The 5,851-nt window shown below is 31.6% G+C and overlaps 1 protein-coding gene across 3 annotated transcripts; it reads left to right on the top strand.

The window, feature by feature from the left end:
* Positions 1-1,548: 1,548 nt before the first annotated feature.
* Positions 1,549-4,943, top strand: LOC111401625. Of its 3 annotated transcripts, none has more exons than XM_023029447.1 (4): positions 1,549-1,942; positions 3,314-3,395; positions 4,458-4,536; positions 4,613-4,943. In XM_023029447.1, the coding sequence occupies exons 1-4, from the start codon at positions 1,721-1,723 to the stop codon at positions 4,680-4,682; spliced, it is 453 nt and encodes a 150-aa protein (XP_022885215.1). In that variant the 5' UTR covers positions 1,549-1,720; the 3' UTR covers positions 4,683-4,943. The 3 variants fall into 3 exon arrangements, with proteins under 3 accessions (XP_022885215.1, XP_022885217.1, XP_022885216.1); XM_023029449.1 differs by having other exon boundaries at positions 4,654-4,943; XM_023029448.1 differs by having other exon boundaries at positions 1,551-1,942; positions 4,608-4,943.
* Positions 4,944-5,851: the final 908 nt, after the last annotated feature.

Below are 5,851 nucleotides of genomic sequence, written 5' to 3' on the forward strand. Positions count from 1 at the left end.
AATGAGTATATAGAATAAATAATTTTAAAATAATGGTTGTCGAATAGGGGCTAAGAATTGTTTAAAAAAATCATACTCTTAATTTCGATTTTACCATAATTTTCTTATAAATAGGAGATTGTCAATTGTCATTAGAGTTTTTATATTATCATAAAGAGAGAGAGAGAGAGAGAGTACTTGTAAATTTCTACGCACCATAGTTAATTAATGTAGATGTGTATGTGAACATAGTTTTACATTGTGGTGAATCGCTATAAATTTTATATGTTCTTGTATGTCTATTTTTTCCTGCTATTTCATTTCTCTCAATGGTATAAACATAAAGTTTCTAATTCTCAACACATTATTGTGTTTAAGCTTTGAGCAAGTCGATGCATTTTATTGCTCTAATTTGAATGCCTTTGATCTTCCTTCCCATCTTGAAACTTGATCACAAAAATTCGAATGTTTTTTAGTAGAGAAATCGAAGTCTGAATTTTTGTCATTGAAAATCTTTAATTCTTAAAAAAACCCTGAATTTAAGAATAGGAATTTGATAAATGAAGCCAAAAAGGTTATTTATACAAGGACAATACCATTGCCTCATTGCCTTTCATATGTTTTGTGATTCACACATTTTACCCACTTCACCAATGTTATCATTAATCCTGCTAAAGAACATAGGCAAATTGATTCAATTACGAATAATGTTGTCACTTAATTAAGATTTTTAAAACGCTAAGTCGAGGGACGAACGGGTCGAATTTTTGGCCCTTGATTGACATTCTTTACTTTAAATTATTATTATTATTATTATTTTTATTTATTTATTTTTTATGTTCTCGTTTCAATCATAAATTTAGACAATAAAATTTTCTACCCGTAAATAAAAAAAAAATTCCTATTTTTTTAACTATGTATTCTTTAAAAATTTACTATTCAAAATTGTTTTTGGCAAATAAAGAACATTGACAAGGGGCTTTAAGTTTTTCACTTAGGCCCGTTTGGTACCAATTTTTTTCAAAATGCATTTTTCTCTCTTTTCTTTTCGACCACACATTTTTCATTAAAATAATATTATACGTAAATAAAAAACTTTTCCTTATTTTTGAACCATATATTTCCCATCAATTTATTATTCCAAAATACATTTTTACAAAAAAAGGGCTCACAAACACCCTCTGAGCCAATTTTCAAATACTATAAATTGGTAAGCTTGCCCACAAATATTTCATTATTTTTACACAAATGAGAATTATGAAACACTAAGGGTTTGTTGGTGAGAGCTTTTCTAACATTATTATTATTATTAAAAAAAATTTATTTTCAACTATATATTTTATAGAATTTGTGACCTTTTTATACATTTTAATCACATTTTCCCTAATTTTTCCTCATTTGAAAAAATCTCTCTCAAGCAAAAGCTAAGAAATATGCCGTCGACAAAAATATAATAATAAGAAAATAAAAGAAAACTCAGAGTTTTAAAACTCATGTACTAAATTGAATATTTAACCAGAAATGGAGGACTAAAGCTGCAAACAACGATACAAAATTTCCCCAGATAATTTTTGCTTTCCCTTTTCCTCTAACCTAACCACCCAACGGACTGCCGCTATCATTTACAACTTTCCCAGTCGTCCTTTATTCCCCAATTGTTTATATATTTCAATTTCAATTCCTGAATCCGTTGCCCTTTCAAGAAACTATTGTAGTAATCTTTTACTGTCTGCAGGAAAATATGTATGATCATAGATTTCAGCGAACGGACCAATGGATGCCGGTTTACTCCTGGCTAGAATCACTGGAGACGGACGAGGTAATTAAGTCCAAAGATGTTTTAGATTGGTTGACTGCAAACCCAGAAATCAGAGACCAGTTATACTCCAGGCACTCGCGGTACCATTTGTTTCATTATATCAAAAAATGCCATGTGAAAATCTTGAAGAGAAAAGAAAAACAGGTATTCGTTATTGTTGGAGTAATAATTATTATTGTTATTAAAATTTTTTAGTTCAGTTTTGTGTTTCGAATTATAATTTGTTTTGATTGAAGTTTTGAGTGAATGGTCGTTTAAGAAATGATTTTTGAATGTGGGTTGTCAATTGAGTTAAGGGAAGGAAACTTTTGCAAGAACAGCTCTTAAAACTGGTTTCTAAAGGGAGGATCTTGGATAGAATAGAATCACCTTTAAAACCCAGGTTCTAAGAGTAGGGTGTTCAATGTGTATCAGCCCGCAAGACGGGCTTAAACGAACTATATGGGATTCAGTCGTCTTTGAAATGTTGATCTTGATGCCAAATGAAATTATGAGAGTTAAAATTAGTGGCACTCATCGAGCATATCAGCATATTAGTAAGTGCCATTTCCCCCCATTCTTTGAGGCTGTGAAAGAGAAAGTATAAAGGGCTCATCTCAAACGAATAATCACTCAGAAGTTATACATTCTGTCATATAATGTTGTGGGAATGCCATTTTGTGATCACTTTTTATTTACCAACAATCGGGCATAAAATGATTATAAAAAATAATATTGTTGACAGTGTAATAATATAGAGGTCAATACTTCTTCTGTCCCACAAAGATAGGCTTGCTTCCATTTCCATATAGATTAGCACTTATTAGTGCATATATCAATAATATAATTGAATATATATATATTCTTAACGAGAAATGTGGCTTGCAATTTGGGATAGACGAAAAATGAAAGCAAGTCTATCTTTATGGGACGGAGTAATAATAAAGAGGTCAATACTTCTTCTTTCCCACAAAGATAGGCTTGCTTCCATTTCCATATAGATTAGCACTTATTAGTGCATATATCAATAATATAATTGAATATATATATATTCTTAACGAGAAATGTGGCTTGCAATTTGGGATAGACGAAAAATGAAAGCGAGTCTATCTTTACGGGACGGAGGGAGTATATTTCAAGACACCTCAGGCTTTTTGCAACAATATTCGGTTAATAATTGATTATAAAACTTTTTCCTGCAATCTAATGTAATATTCACATCATTACGTTGATATACCTCTTTATTGATATATGCACTAATAAGTGTTAATCTATAAGGAACACTGATGATTTTAAAAAATTTAACTAGTTCTTGAATTATTAATTTTTGACATTCCGTGACCCAAGAATTATCTTGTTCTATTGTACCTCTAATTTTACATGTTGTGCAGATGTAGATGATCTCAATTCGTTTAGACCTTTGAGGTTGAAAAATACTTTGATTTTGGTTGTAATATGTAAATTTATACCGATAATAGTACATGTTTAAGTTTGAATTTAGTATTTACCAAAAGTTTTCCGTTTGAAAATGGACAGGGATTGATAGTCACAAAATTGTCTCCTGCTACGGACGATAACAACATGGAAGCAAAAACACCTGTTTCAACCTATATTACTGGTAATCTCTTTTTACTACCAACAATATCAAAGACTAGATAATTGTGATGATTCAATGTGCCACACATTGTATTCATGAGATCTCATCATATCCAGTTCCCCTGCTCTTTCTTACGACTATTTTCAAATTCATTAGCTTACAATAGATGGAACTACTTTTTTTTCTTTTTTAAATATATTTTGAAATTCTTGATCTTAAATCCACGATGACAAATAGCATATCTTGTGCTTCTCATACAAAATAGGACATATTTTGTAAAAACCTTTCATATCGATTATGGAAAAATATTGTGACAAGGCATAAAAATTGTGAGCCTTAATATGTTGGCAAAGCTAAGAGTCTAGCCGGATTGTATGTTGGAGAATTCGTAAAGGCTCAATTTTACCCCATTCTGTATCAATTCTGGGGAAATAGCACGATTGGTTCATAAGGATTTAGGAAGCTTCTACTTATCAGTATAGTCGTAACATTTTGGGCCGCTTTGTTTATATATTTACTTTATGCTGAAATTCAACAATATAAATTAATTTTTTCTCTTGTTAAAGTTGTCTAAATAAATATTTGCATCTATTATGCGGCACATGTCTCTTTATATATGGGATTAAAAATGTCTTTAAGTAACCAAGGATAGACATGGTTCTTTGTGTTATATAGAATTTTAAAAACCTCAGCAAAATGTGGAGATATTTTTTCTCTCCTCCTACAGTTGTTTCTTAATTTTTTTTTATGTGCTTTTTTTTTTGGGGGTGGGGGGGTGTGGTTTAATGATTTCTGTGAAGTACTTGGATTTAGTTTGTTTACCCTGTAAAAAGGACATTGATTGAGAAAAGTTGAATATTAGAAAGAGTAAAAAACCATTTCGACTTTTGAAATGCTGTCATGTTGCTTTGAGTTTCTCATTTCTTTATTTGTTTGTTTTTTTTTCTTCTATTTGTCTTTCTTTGGTTGTGGCATTGCCAAATGCCAATGTTTTTATTTTTCATCTTTTTGGTTGATGTTGGTTCAGGTTAATGGTCTGTTGAGTTTCTTGTCTAACACAAACTATCACTCACAATTTCACAGGTAATAATTTGAGCAGCATACCTAAAGACAGTGACTTGTACAAAGCGAAACAAGCTGAAGCTTTGCAAAAATTCGAGATGTAAGTTATTGAATCCACTTTTGTTGCCTCTGTACAATGATTTGCTTAATCTCCGATTTTATTTGTTCCAGTTTAGTCGAGTTGGAGAAACAGCTTATACCTCTCTTTGGGAAGCAGGAAAACTGTTGACAGCTCGAACTCTGTGAATTTACAAGCACCGTTATGTGAGAGATGAAAACCGATATGTAGGCAGAATTTTACGCTTATTTTCTACTCTATAAATAATTCCGTCGATTACTATGTCCTCCTCTTAATTGAGTTTTAGATTTTATAATTCAAATATTGTATATTTAGAGAAGCATGTGCTTATAGAGTGAAACTTTTCCAATATTCATCTTTGGATTGTTACATTAGATTGACATAATACTTTTGGATAATTGATGCCAAACGTCTCTTTCATTTGACTATTTTGCGTGAATTTTCCATATCGTTTGAATTTTGGTATTTGTGCCCTTAGATTGATCAGACGATACTCATAGGTTTTGTCCAATTCTGCCAGTTTTTCCTGTTAACTGATCACATGCAGCCCACTTGATTAAAATGTTCAAGGGCATTATGATCAGAACACTAAATTATGATCTTTCCTGTCAAATCCTTTTAATTATGAAATGATAACATCATATGTGCGGATGTAGAACAATACACAAAGTTGAAGATCTGAATTTGTGTGGATGGATCATCGATTATGTCGATGTGTAATGGAAATTGAGATGAAGATCCCGTGGATAGAAACCAACTCAATTAGACGGTTTTCATGCCAAATACGTCTGGTTATCTAACTCCAATGTCCGTTTCTTGTGCATTATGATTTGCTCTCGAAATTTTTCCTTTTATACAACAAAATTGAGGTTGTGGATTCTTACCCTGGTGCGACCTGCTGCTAATGCTTTTAGAAGTTGGGTTTTTGATTTATTTTGCGGGTTTGTTGTAATATGGATTTTTAATGGTAGAACTGAACTTTCAAGACTGTTTTGGCAGCGTGCGATTTTCTTTCAGTGTACTGTCAAGTGTTGTATAGTAATGTAATCTATATCGAAGTTATCAATGTATGTTGAAATAAAATTGAGATTCTCATTAATAATGTTTGTTCAAGAAGAAAATCAGTTCATTTGTTGAAACCTTTGTGCACAAATCATCCTTATCTTTTAAACCTTTCGTGCGAATCATCCTATCCTTTTAACTTCTAGCGCATATAATCCTAACCTATTGGAATTTTGTGAAAACCGTCCAATGAAGAACGTGCCCTTGCCATCAGTAAGCTGAATGCAGACTTGTTCTGAAATCAAGCACGAGAAACTATGGACTGCACAAGTAC

This window comes from Olea europaea, chromosome 10, assembly GCF_002742605.1.
Source record: "Olea europaea var. sylvestris chromosome 10, O_europaea_v1, whole genome shotgun sequence".
Lineage (NCBI taxonomy): Eukaryota > Viridiplantae > Streptophyta > Magnoliopsida > Lamiales > Oleaceae > Olea > Olea europaea.

What these genes read in the sequence shown, in the direction of transcription:
- LOC111401625 (XM_023029447.1), top strand. Translation starts at nt 1,721, where the DNA reads ATGTATGATCATAGATTTCAGCGAACGGACCAATGGATGCCGGTTTAC. An exon ending in TGAAGAGAAAAGAAAAACAG is followed by an intron (nt 1,943 to 3,313) that starts GTATTCGTTATT and finishes GAAAATGGACAG; the next exon opens with GGATTGATAGTCACAAAATT. An exon ending in TGTTTCAACCTATATTACTG is followed by an intron (nt 3,396 to 4,457) that starts GTAATCTCTTTT and finishes ACAATTTCACAG; the next exon opens with GTAATAATTTGAGCAGCATA.